Source organism: Staurois parvus, unplaced genomic scaffold (assembly GCF_062004578.1).
Source record: "Staurois parvus isolate SC_StPar_1 unplaced genomic scaffold, SC_StPar_1.0 ptg000715l, whole genome shotgun sequence".
Lineage (NCBI taxonomy): Eukaryota > Metazoa > Chordata > Amphibia > Anura > Ranidae > Staurois > Staurois parvus.
Window position 1 is genome coordinate 9,089,992 of NW_028318511.1, and position 18,167 is coordinate 9,108,158.

General features: G+C 46.6%; 1 protein-coding gene across 2 annotated transcripts in view; it reads left to right on the top strand.

Moving 5' to 3' along the window:
* DEAF1 (DEAF1 transcription factor) overlaps window positions 1-18,167 on the top strand; it is a 58,830-nt gene that overhangs the window by 29,218 nt on the left and 11,445 nt on the right. For both annotated transcript variants that reach the window (XM_089653580.1, XM_089653581.1), the window contains exons 9-10: window positions 2,448-2,662; window positions 12,184-12,246. In XM_089653580.1, coding sequence (XP_089509706.1) covers window positions 2,448-2,662; window positions 12,184-12,246 — 278 coding nt within the window. The remainder of the gene's footprint in view (window positions 1-2,447; window positions 2,663-12,183; window positions 12,247-18,167) is intronic.

The following is an 18,167-nucleotide window of genomic DNA, read 5'->3' on the forward strand; positions in this document are numbered from 1 at the left end:
GTGTGCAAAGAGCCGCATGTGGCTCGCGAGCCGCGGCTTGCCGACCACTGGACTAGGGCAGCATGAAACCTAAATACACCACTGTCCACATTGGGTGCCACCATTAAAAAAAAAGTCACCCTTAAGACCCTCTAATATATTAATTCAGTAATTTGTTCCACTAATTGGAGCTCTTCCCTTAATAACCCCATCTGGGGTAATTCTTTACTCCCTGAGTTGCTCACAGTACCCAGTGCAAGATTTCGGTCCTTCAAAGGCTTCATATTCCAACATCAACTGTTCCAGCCACTCACTGATGACTTGGCTGTTTAGCATAGGCAGAGGTCGGAGAAATCTTCAATACAGATTCTGCTGCAGACAGTTTCCAATAAAGCGTCCATCACGATTTATAGCTACTATTCAGATGACAGGAAATTTGACATGGAAACGCACACATTTCTCCAGACAAGGTATATATTTGTTGATTTATTCATATCCTGTTTGTGATTTGCAGCATGCTTTTTGCCAAAAGTGTGCATTCTTTGACATTATTATCTTTTTTTCCCTTCTAATGTTTGCTGTCACTGTACTCGCTCATGTTCCCTAGTTTCTTTTGTTTTTGGCACGCTGTCTGAATCTTAACGTTTGGTTTATTTCATTAGGTGACATCACCCTGGCAGTACATAACCCCTGATGTGAGATCTCACTGGGCTAAATATATATCCTCAATATAGTGCTTGGAGCTCTGCCACCCAGAGGTGCAAATTGGCATGAAATGTATCAGAGACTTGGCAGGATAAAGTTCTCTGCTCTGTCACCCTTGGATGCTTATCCTTGAACATCAGCGTGACTGCTTTAAAACTTCTTTCTGTCTCCCATGTGTCCTTGCTCCGGTTTAATATCCTCTGTGCTTTAGAAATAAGAACTTTGGTCTAAGCAGAAAGTTTTCTGCAGTTTCTATTGACACTCATTTAAATGTATTATATTGCAGCCTACAAGTTTTTAGGTGTGATGGCTGCATTTGTTGAATTTTGTAGGCTTTGTTTCTACTATTTTCATCTAATGATCTGGCCAGAAAGTCTGTTATTTTTCAACAAAGCAGGCTCTCTTGCAGTTATCAGAATGAGACAAACCATTTACCACTGGCTTGGGTGCTTAGAATGATCAGGGTTTTTTTTTATTTATGTGAAACCTTTATCCCAAAAGGAAAAAAAAACTGTTTGCTGTAACTGAATATAAAGTATTATGTGGGGTTTGGCCTCAATTTGTTAGTGTATCTAAATCTGTTAGTACATCTAACAATCCCCTCCCCCCAGACTGACAATGCTGCTGCTCAAAGGTGCCCCTGTCTTGTGGAGGCATTCTAATACAGGAGGTGTTACTGGTCAGATCACCAGGTGAAAACTGTGAAAAAAAGAAAACTAATGCAGTCACCACATCTAATGATTCATAAGCTGCAATGTATTACATTTTTGGTTTGGGGTCTAATGCCACTTTAAATAAACTGTTAACAGTTTCTGTTGTCTGAATGTGTAAACCTGGGAGCTGATACTATGCATAATAATTCATTTTTAAACTAGACAGAATGATTTGCTGTCTCTACTTGTGATACTGTGACAACTTACAATCAGGCTTTTCTGTGTGTCCCTCATCCCTGCATTATCATGGCTAATACCTGAAACACAAGAAGGAAAGCTCATATTGTTTCAAAGATGCAAAGCATTTTTCTTTTGTTCCCGATTCAGATCTGATCAGCTATGGTTTGAGCAGGGTCCATGTATTATTCCTCACAATTCCTGATTCTATTGAATGTGCATGTCTATTAGATTCATATAAACAGTAGCCAGATACATTTTAAGTAATTGTTTTTACAAAAAAAGAGTAGTTGATTTTCTTAGTTTGCATTGGGATTGTGTAATGTGGTTGGTTTAGATTCAAACTGTGCTCACGGCGCCGCTAATGCACAAAAAAAGGCCTGACCTCGCCATTTTTGTATATAGTGCACCACAATGCATTTCAGTTTGAGTGCATTATGTGTTGGGGGAGCCATTCAAAGTGAAGGGCACTGCGGTTTGTGCACTGACGTGTTGCAGTAATTCGCACATTTCTGCAACAAGAACATTGAATGGGCTATCAGAGACTATTTCAGTAAAAATTAAGCTCCTATTTCGAGGGGGTGCCTCTAATTTGAGTTGTAGCTTCTAGAAAAAGCAGTGAGCCAATTACACAAGCAGGATATGACATACATATACATGTCACGTGTATATCATAAACTGCATACAGTGTAAACAATACCACCAGGTTGGTATATGGCACTGAAATTATCTTGAATATTTTGACATTTCTAAAATCACAACAGTTGTAAACTGATACGTAACGTTTTTTATAACATTCAATTACAATAGAGCTTGTAGATGTTGTTTTTTAAGTTTGATTTTTTATTTAAGCTCTCTCTTGTTTTCCGGCAGTGTTATCTTCTCTCCCAGCACTCGCTCTTGCTCCCAGTACTCCCACTAAGGAGTCCTCTCCTGCTGTGGTGAATGGATTGGAGGTATCTGAGCAGCAAAGATCTTGGCTGTATCTGGAAGAAATGGTGAATTCTTTGCTCAGCACTGCACAGCAGTTGAAGAACTATGTGGAACAAGCCAAAAATGAGGTAGCAACTGCCTCCGAGAGAAAGGAGGTAAGACTGAAATACTCGAATTGCTGATCTCAATATTTAATTTTCCATGTGTGACCAGATTATGTGCCTTCATGGGTGTAATGGTTCAAGTTAGAAGGCTCTAGTCTGGAGACTGGAGGGTATGTTTTCTTTTCCAACAGCTCTCCAAGGAGGGATAACTGTAAACCGGCAGGCATGTTGTGTAGACATGTGTGTGGAAAGCACCAGACATGTTTTGTGAAGTCCAGAATTAGATTTGTTTTTTTAATTATACAAAAAAAAAAATGTTTCACCATGCAGTGGGGCTGTACCCCCACTATATAGATCAGCTGCTCGTTTTTTCTAGGGATGAGCACAAAGCACATACTTGCCTGACCCACCGATGCTCCATAAAACCATGCTCCCTTACTGTCCAGTGGTGGATTGTCTCTGTCTATGGAACATGCTTTGAGTGTGTTGACATCATGAACAGTCCACTTACAAGGCCGCTTGACCATTGGGCTGGCAGGAGCCGAAGGGACCGTCCCTTTGCGGGGAGGATTGGTGAGTCAGGTGAGTATATCTCTACTGTTCCCTCTCCTAGAGAAAAATGAGCAGTTAACCTATGCAGTATGGATACAGCCCCACTGCACAGGCAAAAGAAAAATGCCTGGAATTCGGCGTAAAAGAAGTTATTGGTTGCACTGGCAAATGTATGTAAACCTAAAAGCAAAAAATTAAAATATAGCAGTCTACCAATCCTTAAATGTTCTTGCTGCATTAGTCTTCTCTGTTAGGGTTTTTTCCCATTACCTGGTGATCTGGCCAGTACATCTGTTCTTTGAACTTCCTGTAACAGGCCTAGCTGTCCAGTCAAAGTGACAGTTGGAGGGCTGAATCAAATCATCTGGTAGGGGTGCTTACAGTTCAGATTTCATTCATTTATTTAAAACCTTAATCCCAAAAGGAAAACAAAAAAAAACTGTTGCTGTAACTGCTTAAAATGTTTTGAAACAAGTTCAGCTTTAATATTTGTAAGTCCATCTTGGGGCTAGTTCACACCTTCTGCATAGACTTGCGCTTTTCTGAAGGAGAAAACCGCAGGTCTCTGTAAGACTTACAGGAAACAATGGTTTCTTATGTGTCTCATTCATACCAAAATGCAGGTGTGATGTCCGGTGCGGAGCTGTGCGGATTATGCCGCATGTCTGCAGTTTCCCTCACAGCTCCGCACTGGAACGTAGGCAAAATGGACAGCACCACTCTGCATTGATCCTGTGTGGCAGGAAGTGGGAGAAGCAGAGCTGTGTTTTGTGTCTGTACTGCTCACCTACCTTCCCTGTTGGATGCCGGCTGAGATCATGCTGCTGCTCAGTTCAGTGATGGTGGAAGGGAGGGTGTTTCTGACACTGATGGTGGGGGACAGATGAGCGGTCACTGATGGTAGAGGACAAATAACTCGACACTAATGGTGGGGGACACTGATGGTTGGGGACACTAATGGGGGACAGATGAGGAGGACACTGATCGCAGGGGACAGATAAGGGGGCACTGATGGTGGGGGACACTAATGGCAGGAGACAGATGAGGAGAATACTGATGGGGGGGTCAGATGAGGGGACACTAATAGTTGGAGACAGATGAGGGGGATACTGATGGTGGGGGACAGATAGGGGGACACTGATGGTGGGGATCCCTGATGAGGAGGTCACTGTTGAGGGAGTCTATGATGGGGGGGGGGGCTGATGAGGGGATCCTGATGTGGAGTCTCTGATGTGGGGATCACCAATGAGGGGGGCAGTGATGACAGAGGATTTGGTGTCATTCTGTGCATAACAGAATCGCATGAAAACTGATGTCACCATGAATGAAAACCGATGTCAACATGTATGAAAACTGAGGGAAACTGATGTGAAACTGATGTCTCTGCAAGTAAAATCTGCAGTTTTCCTATTAGCTTTCATGCATGTATGTATGGTCTGAATGAACCCTAAGGGCTTGTTCACACCATGGCGCAAAGATGTCAGTATTTCTGCATGCGTTCTGCCAGGGCACAACAAAATAAATTGTTCTCTATGTGCCCTGTTCACACCATAACACTAGTATCACATGCAGATTTTTTTCTGCACAGGAATCTGCAACGTGTATAAAATTAATTGAAGTGCGCATGAAAATTGATGTAAACTGATGGCTGTGCAAGTGAATCCTGCTTGTCAGTTCCATCAGTTTTTCTGCACATATGGTGTGAACGAGGCCTTAATCAGCGAATGTGTCTAACACTAACCTACCTGCAGATTGACAACTGCTGTCCAGTTTTATTTATTTATTTTTTTGTTCTTTTTAATACTGTCCTAATTATTTTTACTGGGTCTACTGAAGTTTAGGGGAAAAAAAAGCTTTAATAACATCAATTACCAGTAATGAAGTATGCCACATGCTGTGCAGGCAACAGGATCTTATAGAAATCTTCTGCGCAGGGTTGCCGGCCCTCTTCTTATCTCTGATCCAGCACTGTAATAGTTAATTACTTTGGGTATAGCATGAAGATTGTGTGATGGGGACTTGCTTCCTCCACCCTCCTCCTGCACCCAGAAAAGTCTGTGCTAGTCTACACTGCATGTGACCCAATCTTTAAATGTAGGAGAGTTTCCTGTTATTCATCCAAATCTCCCCCATTCAGAGATTGTGTTACATGCAGTATAAGTTATAAAGAAACTTTTCTCAATGGAGGCAGAGGGTGCAGGTCCTCATCGGACCATCTTCACTGCAAATTAACAATTTCAGCACTGGAGGTTCAAAGACAGAAGGAGGACTGGCAACTTTGCTGCCTGCAAAACTTGATATATAGTTCATTACAGGTAAGTAAAGTCAATAATAATTTAGCTTTAAGCACTATTTTAATGGCATTTCCTTTGGGCTTCATTTTACCTTCTTGAAATAAAATAAATGAAATATCATAAAGAATGTAATTTGAGTAATAAACAAATGTAAAGTGAAACATAAAAAGATCCTTTTCATATGTTTCTTTGTGAATAAAAGCCAATTGTTAAAAAAAAAAAAAAAAAAATTAGATCCTGTGCTCGAACACCGTCATTATGAATTAAGAGTCTGACCTGCAATATATTATTTATTTTGCCTGTACATAATAAGGGTCAGAGGTTGTAACCCTGTTTCAGAGCAGCTCTCTCCACAGCAACACCCTCCCTCTGGTATGCCCATGACACAGGTCAGGGAGATGATCTGTAATTAAATCTGTAATCCTCTTATGGGACAGACAGGTCCCATTGAGACTGAGACCTGCTTTAAATCCTTGGTGTCTGAAGAGATTGTTTCCTGCGCTCTGGCTTTTTTCAAAGCCTGAGTTTTCTTTTATTATGGATATCAGATGTTCTGTATTATTAGGATAGACTACACTGGCTTAAAAACCTTAGGGTGATCATACATATTTCAATGTGGTCTTTAGAAATTGATGACCTTTAAATGACAATCTAACATCTGTTGGTATTTATGTTTGTAGTGTATATGTTTTGTGTATCAATTATTTCTCCTTTTGGTTGATGTTTTCCTGCATGCAGAGTAGAGATTTGTGTGTGTGTGTGTGTGTGTGTGTGTGTGTGTGTCCGTGTGTGTGTGTGTCCGTGTGTGTCCGGATTCAGCCAACAGTAGTAGAATAGATATGTGAGTAGTGGAGTTTTGCCTTTATGTGTAAGAATCAATACACATTAAGGGGTGATGGCATTGCGAATATCATGCTGCTACATCCCTTGTTTAGTACTGCAAGACAACAGAAATGTCTCCCCTGTGACTTATTAGCAGAAAAAACAGTATTCACAATCAAAGGATCTTATGTGTAAAAATCTGACAAGACCCTTGTTGGGTGTCTGATGGAAAAGATCCGGAGGTTGTGCAGCTGCTACAACCTTTACACACACCCAGTAACTGATGCCCCCCCAAGTGCACCCGCCATGTCCAATTGCTGATCTCCCCTTCCTGCTGCTGACCCAGAAGCTACATGTAAAACATCACTTCCGGGTCCTGGTGTCATCTGCACTCCATTAGTTTCATTGGAGGGCAAGTGAGGTATCAAGGGTCTTTTAGACCTCTGATGTTTCATTTAAGAGAACTGGTCGCCAAAAAATGCATCACATAGCAGACTTAATGCCCCTATGTGATTATTTATATACAGTATTTATAAAGCGCCAATAGTTCGCTCAGCGCTGTACATTACAAAGGGGGACAGAACATGTGACAGAACAATACCAATACAGTGCAAAACATGAGGGGATCGAGGGCCCTGCTCTTTCAAGCTTACAATCTAGGAGGGAGGGGATGGTGGCACAGGAGGAGATAGCTGTGGGGGATGGAGTGGTAGGAAGAGTGGAGGAGGTCGGCAAGTTAGCAGGGGGCGGGGTAGGCTTCCCTGAAGAGATGGGTTTTCAGGGTGCGCCTAAAGGAGAGGAGAGTAGGTGATAATCTGATGGGTTGGGGCAGGGAGTTCCAGAGGATGGGTGACACCCTGGAGAAGTCCTGGAGGCGGGCATGGGAGGAGGAGACCAGGGAACTAGAGAGAAGGAGGTCTTGTGAGGAGCGGAGTGTGCGTGCTGGGTGGTACTTGGATATTAGGTCAGTGATGTAGTTCGGGGCAGTATGGTGGACAGCTTTGTACGTCAGCGTTAGGATTTTGAATTTGATCCGTTGTGCAATCGGAAGCCAGTGGAGGGATTGGCAGAGGGGGGTGGCGGAAACGGAGCGGTTGGAAAGGTGAATGAGTCTGGCAGCCGTATTCAGGATGGACTGAAGCGGGGATAGCCAGCGGCGAGGCAGGCCAGTGAGGAGGGAGTTGCAGTAGTCGAGTCGTGATATGATGAGGGAGTGGATGAGCTGTTTAGTGGTTTCTGGAGTTAGGAACGTGCGGATTTTGGCGATGTTGCGGAGGTGGAGTCTGCACCAGTTTGTTAAAGATTGGACTTGGGGCTGGAAGGATAGGTTGGAGTCCAAAATGACACCAAGTACTCTGGCCTGCGGGGCGGGTTTGATGGTGGCGTTGTTGGACATGATGGAGAAGTCAATGGGGGGTGGTGTCCGGGCTGGAGGGAAGACAAGAAACTCGGTTTTGGAGAGGTTCAGTTTAAGGAAGTGGAGCGACATCCAGTCTGATATGTCGCTCAACAGGTGTGTGATTCGGGCGGAGACCGAGGGGGTGAGGTGGGGGGTTGAGAGATAGATTTGTGTGTCGTCGGCATAGAGGTGGTAGTTGAAGCCGTGAGAGTGTATGAGTTGGCCAAGGGAGGAGGTGTAGATGGAGAAGAGAAGGGGCCCGAGGACAGAGCCTTGAGGGACCCCAACAGAGAGGGGGAGTGAGAGGGAGGTGGTGGCATTATAGGTAACGCTGAAAGAGCGTTGTGACAGGTAGGATGAGAGCCAGGAGAGAGCAGAATCTCTGAGGCCGAGGGAGTGTAGTTTTTTGAGGAGGAGGGGGTGGTCGACTGTGTCAAAGGCCGCAGAGAGGTCAAGGAGTAGGAGCACTGAATAGTGGCCATTAGCTTTGGCGGTTAGCAGGTCGTTGGAGAGTTTGAGTAAGGCAGTTTCGGTGGAGTGTAGGGGACGGAAGCCGGACTGTAGGGGATCGAGGAGGTTGTTGTCGTTGAGGTGAGAGCATAGGCGGGCGTAGACTAGGCGCTCGAGGAGTTTAGATGTAAATGGGAGCAGGGAGATGGGTCTGAGGTTGTTCGGGTCATTGGGGTCCAGGGAAGGCTTTTTAAGTATGGGGGTGATGTGTGCATGTTTTAGAGGGGAAGGGAAAGTGCCGGAGGAGAGGGAGAGATTGAAGATGTGGGTGAGGGAGCGTAGGATGGAGGGGAAGGGAGGTTGTAGGAGTTGTGAGGGGATAGGGTCAAGGGGGCAGCTGGTGAGGCAGGCATCAGAGAGGATCTTGGAGACTTCTTCGATGGTAGTAAGGTCAAAGGTGCGGAGTGTTGGGGGAGCTTCAGTATGAGGAATGTAGGGTGGGGTAGGAGAGGAGGTCAGAGCAGTGGTGGGGCCGTGGGAGAGGGGTGTAGAGGGGGTAGCTGAGTGAGGGGGAAGGGGGTTGGAGGGAGTTTGAGCAGTGACGAAGTCCCTGTGGGTTATGTCGAGGGGGAGGGGGGATGAGGGGGTAGCTGTGTGAGAGGGGACGGGTTGAGAAGGCGTGTGAGTTGCGGCAATGTCCTTGCGAATTGTGTCAATCTTGTTTTTGAAGTGATTGGCAATCTCAAGGGCAGTGAGTGAGGTGCTGGGTGGAGGTGGGGGTGGCGAGAGTAGAGAGTTGAAGGTGGAGAAGAGTCGGCGAGGATTGGAGGAGAGGGCCTTGATGAGGGTCAGGAAGTAGGCTTGTTTGGCAGTATGGAGGGAGGAGGTGTAGGTGCGGAAGGCAGATTTGTATCGGGTGAAGGCTTGTTGGGATTTGGTTTTGCGCCATAGTCGCTCCAGGGCACGACTGTGTCGTTTGAGGGTTTTGGTGTGATCAGTCTGCCAGGGCTGGAGCGGTCGGGGTCTGATGTTGCGTGTGGTTAAAGGCGCTAGTGAGTCAAGGGCTGTTGACAGCGCATTGTTGTAGGCGGTCATAGCCAAGTCGGGGCAGGACAGGGGGAGGATGCGGTCATGGAGTTGATCAACTGCGGAGTGGAGGGAGGCAGGGTTAAGGTTGCGAAGGTTACGGCTGGTAGTAGTGTGACATTTGGAGGGGTAGGCGTTGGAGGATGAGGAGATAGAGAAGGTAATCAGGTTGTGGTCAGAGAGAGGGAAGGGGGTGTTAGTGAGGTTGTGGGGAGCGCAGCGGTTGGAGAAGACAAGATCAAGGATATTACCGTCGGAGTGGGTGGTGGATTGTATGCACTGTGCAAGTGCAAAGGAGGAGGTTAAGTGGAGGAGACGGGCTGTGTCCGGGTTGTCGAGGTTGACAGGGATGTTGAAATCCCCAAGGATGATAGTGGGTAGCTCAGAGGAGAGGAAGAAGGGTAGCCAGGAGGAGAAGTCTTCCAGGAAGCGGGGTATGGATCCAGGAGGCCGGTATATCACAGCAATCTTCAGGGGGGTTGGGGAGAATAGTCGGACGCAGTGGGCCTCGAAGGAGGAGAAGGATAGGGAGGGGGGGTTTGGGAGGACTCGGAAGGTGCTCAGCGGTGACAGGAGCAGGCCAACCCCACCACCTTTACGACCGTTGGGCCTGGGTGAGTGGGTCCAGGTGAGACCGCCGTAGGAGAGTGCAGCAGGGGAGGTAGAGTCAGTGGGCTGGATCCAGGTTTCCGTGATCGCTAGGAGGTTGAGGGAGCGGGAAACAAAGAGGTCGTGGATGGCGGTAAGCTTGTTGCACACCGATCGGGCGTTCAGGAGTGCACATGAAAACGGGGGGGAGATTTTAGGGAGCAGGGGGACAGATACTAAGTTGCGGGGGTTGCGGCAGGACGTGGAGGCGGGAGGGTTTTGTGTGGGTGAGGGAGGTGGTGGAGGGCCAGGATTCGGGGAGATGTCCCCCGCGGTTATGAGGAGGAGAAGGGTGAGAAAGGTGGCATGGGAGCGGGATGTGCAGGAGCGTGAGAAACTACTAGTGGAGGTGTTCGGGTCAGTGGGAGAGTGGAGTAATAGGAGGAGGTGGTAGGTGCCATAGAGGGGTGAGGGAAGCAGTGAGGGCACAATATACAAATGTTTGGGAGGAGCAGAGGGATATAGTGAATGGATTTTGGGAACAGAGGAGAGGAAAATGAGAAGGAGGAGTGGAAGAGGCATTTTGGGGAGGTGATGAAAGCAATAGTAGGGAGATGATAGCAATGAGGGGTAGATGTACAAGTTTTGGGGTGGAGCAGAGGGGTAAAGAAATGAGATTTGGGAACAGAGGATAGTAATATGAAGAGGAGAAGAGGGGCGTATTATATAAAAGGTACACTGAGTGGGACTCAGGTATGTAAAAGATATTTCCCAGGGTGTTTCCTTGCAGTCTGTCCAGCATGCAGTAGAGTTTCTTGCTGTTGTTGTGTCTTCCTGCTGCTTAAGTTCTCCTGCTTTAGTTCAACTGCTGTGTTTAACTGCTCTGCACTCATTCAAAGCCGCACTCACTGCTGTGTTTAACTGCTCTGCACTCATTCAAAGCCGCACTCACTGCTGTGTTTAACTGCTCTGCACTCATTCAAAGCCACACTCCATCGTAAGCAGCACCCCCATCAGAGACTGTGCCCCCCATCAGAGATCTCCCCCATGAGCTGAACTAAATTTATAGGGAGATGCTCAAATGAGCATTCAACTCCGCCCCAATTAGAAGCTGATAAGGCTCACATGAATAGGGGGGGATGTTTCTTAGGAACCAGGCCACAGTCATAAACCTGAGTGCACCTAGAGGTGAGGACAAGTCAACAGATACACAGATATAATTACAACATTTGTTGAGAATTTAACAGGAGTCAATGCGTTTGTCTGGTTAAGAGTGGAGGTAGCAGATAAATGCAGTTACCCAGAGAAGAACATGTGATTAAAAAAAAAGTTTAAAAAGAGGTAAAAACAAAAAAAGTGTAATAAATTAAAGTTACACCCAAGCAGTTAAAATCCCCCTCACCCCCCCCCCACCCCCCAAATGTTTGAGTTTGCAAAAATGGCTCTGGCAGTGACTCATGTCCCTTATTGAAAAAAAAAACAACTGGATACGCACATATAGGTTTGTCTATTCTCTCACCCAAATTAATCTCAATAAAAGCCCTCAACAGGTCCTACTGAAAAGCCCAGTGGAGGGGACGCTGAGACCAGTGCGACAATGATAACTTTTATTTTTACGGCAGCTAGAATTTCCATTGCACGGTCTTGGAAGTCTCCTGTGATTCCATTTTATCTTTTGAGGGCCAAGTTGACATGGATCATGACAAATGAACACCTGTCAGGGATCCTACAAGATAAGATGACCCTCTTTGAAAGGACCTGGGACCCATGGATCAGATATCTGTCGGAATCCCTGTGATTCAGACAGTCAGACAGTCTACTTGTCTGAGATTAGATGAGAGCACACTTCCTCCCCCCCCCCTTTTTTTCTTTCTTTTCTTTTTTCTTTTCTCTTTACCCCCCTTTTTTTTTCCTTTTTCTTTTCTTTTGTTGAGTTTATTGGCTGAATGTGCTGGGCCTTTTATGCTATGTCAGGACTTTATTGATGTGCCTTTTCTTCTGCTTGTTACACTGGTGTGTGCCTAGAAGCCTCTGTTGTTGGAATTGTTATATGTTCTTTTCTCCTCCCTTCTGCTTAGGTGAGGTATTTGTACTTTACTAAAAAAATAATAAAAAACCTATGGAAAGTGAAAAAAAATACACAACCTGCAATAGAAAAGTGTTTATACTGTCCTGTCTCACCACCCATTCTTCTGCTCTCCTCTTTGATCTCCAATGGCAAAACATAGATGCAAAGCATAGGTGCAATCATAATTGCATTTAGCTAAGTAACTGAAGGTAGAATTCAAATATTTCATAGTGGTAAAAGATTCTGTAGGGCAGTATCTAATGTGCTATACCATTTAACCTTATTTATTATATTAACATTTATTTCCATGCAGTTTCCAAGTCATTTGTTTCAGCAGACGGAAGAAATTGATGGGAAGCATGAGATATTACTTAGGGTAAGGCCTATATTTCACTTTTCTACCCTCCGCCCTGTTCTTCCTCCGCTGTCTCTAGAGAATGGCATGTTCTGCAGTAAAAAAATTAAATTGTGACATTTTATTCTCTAGTAGGACCCCTGGGTTCTACACCATGACGTCTGCCTGTTCTATATATGTGAAAATTGTATTTCCACAGAAAAATTACACGTGAAAACACACGTTTTTGAATATTAATGCACAGTACTATCTTTAGAATGCGTGTGTCCTATATATATTATACATTCACACAGGAAAACACTTGAAGTGTGACAGGTTTATGAATGTATCTTCACACAGAGTCACACATCCCTCCTCTCTCACTCTGCATATCATTAAGTCTTGCTATTTTGAGGAATTTTTACTTCCACATCTTCACACTCTTTCCTCCACCCTTAGTCTTCTGCCTGCTCTATTCATTTTATTCATTAGTGTTGTTTTATACATTGTTTGTTTGTCTCATTTTGCTTACTTTTCTAGTTATGCACTTTTAATGGATAGTACAAGTACTATTCTTGTGTACCTTGTGAACCTTTTCCTAACTGATAAATGTATAAACGTCTGTAAATTATTATTAGAGTATTTGACTATGTCAGCTTATATACATCTATTGTCACTGACTCCAGGAAGGGGGATGGAAAAGTTTATTCCCAGTATGAGAGTTTCAGTGCATTAAGCATTAGGTTTTACACAGGAGTAGCTCAAGAGACAAAGAGCTACAGGTGACAAATGCGGCATCAGCTTCTCTCAAATTTCTTTCACCCATAGTTACAGTACATGTGTCTAACTGGATAAAAACTGTGTCAACTCAGCTATCTTTACCTGAACTGCCAAACCAATGATTACACAAGATAGGGAAAGAGCTAAACAGGACATGTGGATGTGAGCACAGGTAATGGATTGGAGGACAAAGAGAAACACCAGAAGATACTGGAAGGTTCAGAGGAGAAACTGGACATTTAGGATAACCATGGGTGATTGTGAGAGAGGAAATATGGATAGAACAGGGAAGAACATTGGTGTTTGGCTGGTGACAGATGTATAGAGTGTAGAGAGCAAACATCAGTGCCTTCTGGGGGCCAGAGCAGTGGTCAGAAAGCCATAGTAGAAATGGAATAACTAGAAAAGCGCATAACTAGAAACTTTGGTCTCTGATAGATGCCAGAGATGTTAGAGGGAAAAGGTTGAAGCACTGTTAAAGCAGGACCAGATCAAGGGGTTGATAGGATGGGCTGTGAGCCCCCCCCAGATTTCAGATCTACACCTCCAGGCTGCCATTGACACTGTGCTTGATGCTGCAAGCTACTTCTCTCTCCCCTGCCACACTAGGCCCCCCAAGTCCTCCCAGATACAACCTGCTTTGCACACTTCTCCTAACTCCCAGCACAGAGCTGTCTATTGTAGCTGCACTATTGTTGCTGTGAGGCAGAAAATAAGGGTGGGCTGAAATGTGGGGAGACAGAAAATGTTGGGAGCCTGGACTTTGGAGAGACAGAAAATAGGGGGAAGGGGGCTGGACTTTGGAGAGACAGAAAATAGGGGGAAGGGGGCTGGACTTTGGAGAGACACAAAAATAGGGGCAGGGGGCTGGACTTTGGAGAGACACAAAAATAGGGGCAGGGGGCTGGACTTTGGAGAGACAGAAAATAGGGGGAAGGGGGCTGGACTTTGGAGAGACACAAAAATAGGGGCAGGGGGCTGGACTTTGGAGAGACAGAAAATAGGGGGAAGGGGGCTGGACTTTGGAGAGACACAAAAATAGGGGGAAGGGGGCTGGACTTTGGAGAGACACAAAAATAGGGGGAAGGGGGCTGGACTTTGGAGAGACACAAAAATAGGGGGAAGGGGGCTGGACTTTGGAGAGACACAAAAATAGGGGGAAGGGGGCTGGACTTTGAAGCGACAGAAAAATAGGGGCAGGGGGCTGGACTTTGGAGAGACAGAAAATAGGGGGAAGGGGGCTGGACTTTGGAGAGACAGAAAATAGGGGGAAGGGGGCTGGACTTTGGAGAGACACAAAAATAGGGGGAAGGGGGCTGGACTTTGGAGAGACACAAAAATAGGGGGAAGGGGGCTGGACTTTGGAGAGACAGAAAATAGGGGGAAGGGGGCTGGACTTTGGAGCGACAGAAAAATAGGGGCAGGGGGCTGGACTTTGGAGAGACACAAAAATAGGGGCAGGGGGCTGGACTTTGGAGCGACAGAAAAATAGGGGCAGGGGGCTGGACTTTGGAGAGACAGAAAATAGGGGGAAGGGGGCTGGACTTTGGAGAGACACAAAAATAGGGGCAGGGGGCTGGACTTTGGAGAGACACAAAAATAGGGGCAGGGGGCTGGACTTTGGAGCGACAGAAAAATAGGGGCAGGGGGCTGGACTTTGGAGAGACAGAAAATAGGGGGAAGGGGGCTGGACTTTGGAGAGACACAAAAATAGGGGGAAGGGGGCTGGACTTTGAAGCGACAGAAAAATAGGGGCAGGGGGCTGGACTTTGGAGAGACAGAAAATAGGGGGAAGGGGGCTGGACTTTGGAGAGACAGAAAATAGGGGGAAGGGGGCTGGACTTTGGAGAGACACAAAAATAGGGGGAAGGGGGCTGGACTTTGGAGAGACAGAAAATAGGGGGAAGGGGGCTGGACTTTGGAGCGACAGAAAAATAGGGGCAGGGGGCTGGACTTTGGAGAGACACAAAAATAGGGGCAGGGGGCTGGACTTTGGAGCGACAGAAAAATAGGGGCAGGGGGCTGGACTTTGGAGAGACAGAAAATAGGGGGAAGGGGGCTGGACTTTGGAGAGACACAAAAATAGGGGCAGGGGGCTGGACTTTGGAGAGACACAAAAATAGGGGCAGGGGGCTGGACTTTGGAGCGACAGAAAAATAGGGGCAGGGGGCTGGACTTTGGAGAGACAGAAAATAGGGGGAAGGGGGCTGGACTTTGGAGAGACAGAAAATAGGGGGAAGGGGGCTGGACTTTGGAGCGACAGAAAAATAGGGGCAGGGGGCTGGACTTTGGAGAGACACAAAAATAGGGGCAGGGGGCTGGACTTTGGAGCGACAGAAAAATAGGGGGAAGGGGGCTGGACTTTGGAGAGACACAAAAATAGGGGCAGGGGGCTGGACTTTGGAGAGACAGAAAATAGGGGGAAGGGGGCTGGACTTTGGAGAGACAGAAAATAGGGGGAAGGGGGCTGGACTTTGGAGAGACACAAAAATAGGGGGAAGGGGGCTGGACTTTGGAGAGACAGAAAATAGGGGGAAGGGGGCTGGACTTTGGAGCGACAGAAAAATAGGGGCAGGGGGCTGGACTTTGGAGAGACACAAAAATAGGGGCAGGGGGCTGGACTTTGGAGCGACAGAAAAATAGGGGCAGGGGGCTGGACTTTGGAGAGACAGAAAATAGGGGGAAGGGGGCTGGACTTTGGAGAGACACAAAAATAGGGGCAGGGGGCAGGACTTTGGAGAGACACAAAAATAGGGGCAGGGGGCTGGACTTTGGAGCGACAGAAAAATAGGGGCAGGGGGCTGGACTTTGGAGAGACAGAAAATAGGGGGAAGGGGGCTGGACTTTGGAGAGACAGAAAATAGGGGGAAGGGGGCTGGACTTTGGAGCGACAGAAAAATAGGGGCAGGGGGCTGGACTTTGGAGAGACACAAAAATAGGGGCAGGGGGCTGGACTTTGGAGCGACAGAAAAATAGGGGGAAGGGGGCTGGACTTTGGAGAGACAGAAAATAGGGGGAAGGGGGCTGGACTTTGGAGAGACACAAAAATAGGGGCAGGGGGCTGGACTTTGGAGAGACACAAAAATAGGGGCAGGGGGCTGGACTTTGGAGCGACAGAAAAATAGGGGCAGGGGGCTGGACTTTGGAGAGACAGAAAATAGGGGGAAGGGGGCTGGACTTTGGAGAGACACAAAAATAGGGGGAAGGGGGCTGGACTTTGGAGCAACAGAAAAATAGGGGCAGGGGGCTGGACTTTGGAGAGACAGAAAATAGGGGCAGGGGGCTGGACTTTGGAGAGACAGAAAATAGGGGGAAGGGGGCTAGACTTTGGAGAGACACAAAAATAGGGGGAAGGGGGCTGGACTTTGGAGAGACACAAAAATAGGGGGAGGGGGCTGGACTTTGGAAAGACAGAAAAACAGGGAAGCTGTTTTGGACTTGGAAGAAACAAAAAAAATAGGTGGGCTGGATTCGTAGAGACAGAAAAACAGGTGGAGGCCAAACTGTGGAGAAACGTAAAAATGGGGCTGGACCTTGGAAATACAGAAAAACAAGGGAGGGCTGGATTTTAAGGCTAGAGTCAAAAATAGGGGGCTAGACTTTGGAGAGACAAAAAAATAGGGGGAAGAGGACTGGACTTTGGAGAGACAAAAACACAGGGAAGCTGGATATGGACTTTGGAGAGACAAAAAAATGGGGGGGGAGGGATTGATTTGGAGAGTTTGGAGAGACAGAAAAACAGGTGGGGGTCGAACTGTGGAGAAACAGAAAAATGGGGACTGGACTTTGGAAAGGCAGAAAAACAGGGGAGGACTGGATATTGGGGCTACAGTAAAAAATAGGGGCTAGACTTTGAAGAGAAAGAAAAATAGGGAGAGGGGACTGGACTTTGTAGAGACTGAAAAACAGGGGAGGGCTGGACTTTAAGGCTAGAGTCAAAAATAGGTGGCTGGACTTTGCTGAGACAGAAATACAAGGATGCTGGATATGGACTTTGAAGAGACAAAAAAATGGGGGGGGGGGGGCTGGATTTGGAGAGACAGAAAAACAAGTGGGAGCCGAGCTGTGGAAAAACAGAAAATTGGGTCTGGACTTTGAAGAGCCAGAAAAACAGGGAAGGGCTGGATTTTGAGTAGACAAAATGGGGGGGAAGGGGGTGTTGATTTGAGGCTGTACCTTGGAGCAACAGAAGAATGGGGGGTGGGGATTTTGATTTAATAGGGCTGTACTTTGGTGGAGACAGAAAAATAGTGAAGGGAGGCTGCAGAGGCTATAGAGAGGTGGAAAATGGAAGGGACAAGGACTGGACTCTGGAGAGACATCAAAAGTCTCTGCACACATAGAAGTGTGCTTTCTTTGGCTAACGTTGCAATTTTGCAAAGCAGGCACTGCTGCCCCTGACCCACGGGCTGATATGAGCTCCCAATCCATTGGTTCTCCACCAAATAATGCACCGAAGCTCCTATGCACCAATTGACAGTATGACCCCCCTGACTTTTCTTCTTTATTACTGCACCCTCAGATCAGACAGGCTAGATCCTGCCCTGGGCTGAAGTATCAGTGGAGCCTAATCCAGGGAATTGCAAGATAACAGGTTTGAGGTGTAAGAAGGAGAGGTGAGAAAGAATTTCAGTACCTGAAATTAGAAGATAAACCTCTACAGCCAACATTCCTAACCAGGATTAGGTGAAAGCCTAAGGTTCCTCCACAGGTTACCAGGGGTTCCCTGGGCTATGGCTGATGTTGCCTGCATTCTTAACCTCTTCGTGCCAGCCGTACGCAAATGTGCGGCCTCCTGGCTTCTGGGCCTTGACGTTGAGCGGCTGCACATTTGCGTGCAATTAAGAAAAACATATGTGTTGAGAGCGCGCACCCTGCGTGCTCCTAGCACACATGTCCGGTACTCATGGAAAGGTCCCGATCTCCTCTATCAATCAGGACCTTTCCCGATCATATGACTGCCATGTCGGCGAATCACGGCGGTCACGTGACCTTAAAACCCTGCCCCGCCTCACAGCTTCTGAAACCCTTAAAGGGCCGGGAGGCGCCGGCCCCAAGGGGTTAATGAGTGAGATCTTGTGAGCTACTATGGTATGAAAATAAGTCTCTTAATGTGTTAAACCAATCATGTGCTGTGAATATTAATAAATTAAAATAAAATTAGTAGGTTGCCTACACATTAC